This window comes from Sphaeroforma arctica (genome assembly GCF_001186125.1).
Source record: "Sphaeroforma arctica JP610 unplaced genomic scaffold supercont1.8857, whole genome shotgun sequence".
In the NCBI taxonomy this organism is placed as follows: domain Eukaryota; class Ichthyosporea; order Ichthyophonida; genus Sphaeroforma; species Sphaeroforma arctica.
In genome coordinates this window covers 1-1,168 of record NW_014031701.1, presented here as the reverse complement: position 1 = coordinate 1,168, position 1,168 = coordinate 1, and the positions used below count along the sequence as shown (strand labels likewise).

Here is a 1,168-nt window from a genome sequence, read left to right as displayed (position 1 = left end):
GTATACTANACTATATAGTATATACATATATATATATATATATATATATATATAATATTATATATATATTGCATATATGTATTAATATATACATTTATATATATATATATATATATGCAATAGAAAAACACAAAACAACAGGGGTATTTATAATAGGTATAGATATAGACATAGATATAGATATAGTTATATGGATATAAATAAACATATATATATATATACATACATAAACAATACAAAACCACAAATACCAGAGAAAAATCTATATCAGGTATACATAGTATGAAACGTCAGAAACACACACACTCCAGAGTTGAGCCATCTCCGGTGAACCTTATACCCTGTTATATAAACTATCAATAGTGGTACACTTTCCATGTATACAAACACAAACATTCATACACACACACACTCACACACACACCATAGGTGCGCCTTTTCCTCTGGTATAGACTGTATGATTTGACACGCGGTCGCGTACGAGCCCCACGCCACTACGACTGTCGTCTGATTCGTATCGAGCCAGCCACAGAGCACCGATGTGTGCAGACTTGAGCTTCGAGATTTTCTCAATGTCGAGCATTTTGTTCAGAGGCTGTGTGATGGGTAAGGGTATGATATTCAAATACTTTAGCAGTACAATCGCATTGTTACCGAGCAAGCTTACTTAAAGGCTTGATGAAGGGGCAGTATAAGGTCGGAGTAGACTCAAGCTATGACACCTCCTTGAAGTAGACCAGTTTGAGTGGTGACTATAAAGACGGACAGTGCCCGGTGCGAGCGCACTCGAGTTCTGGAAGCTCTAATAGCAAGTCAGTTATGTAGTGGAATAGAAGTCATCTGATGCGCATATGTGAGGTGACACAGCATTTCGACTTGCCTCGGTTACAGGAAGTAAAACCAGATGACTCAAAAATGCTTACCAGAGCATTGACTAGTTGCCCTGCCCCGTTCTGAGGATCATTGGCTTCCCTCTCCATTTCAGCGTGTGCGGCCAATTCTAACTCCACGCGTTTTTTCATCTCCGCCACTTCGGATTCCAGCGCTGCGCTATCGACCTGCGAGTTTTTTATGAATATAAAAATAGAAGAACCTTTGTGCTCGTATACAAATTTATAACAATCGTCTCCGAAGGCGCCCCCTCACGTGCGCACATAGAGATATATGT

General features: G+C 39.2%; 1 protein-coding gene across 1 annotated transcript; it reads right to left on the bottom strand.

Annotated features, from left to right (window-relative positions):
* Window positions 1-424: 424 nt before the first annotated feature.
* SARC_16776 (hypothetical protein) lies at window positions 425-595 on the bottom strand (the record flags this gene model as incomplete). The annotated part of the gene is made up of 1 exon (XM_014289122.1): window positions 425-595. A coding segment is annotated over one exon (171 nt), but the record flags the coding sequence as incomplete, so codon positions are not given.
* Between the last annotated feature and the right edge of the window lie 573 nt (window positions 596-1,168).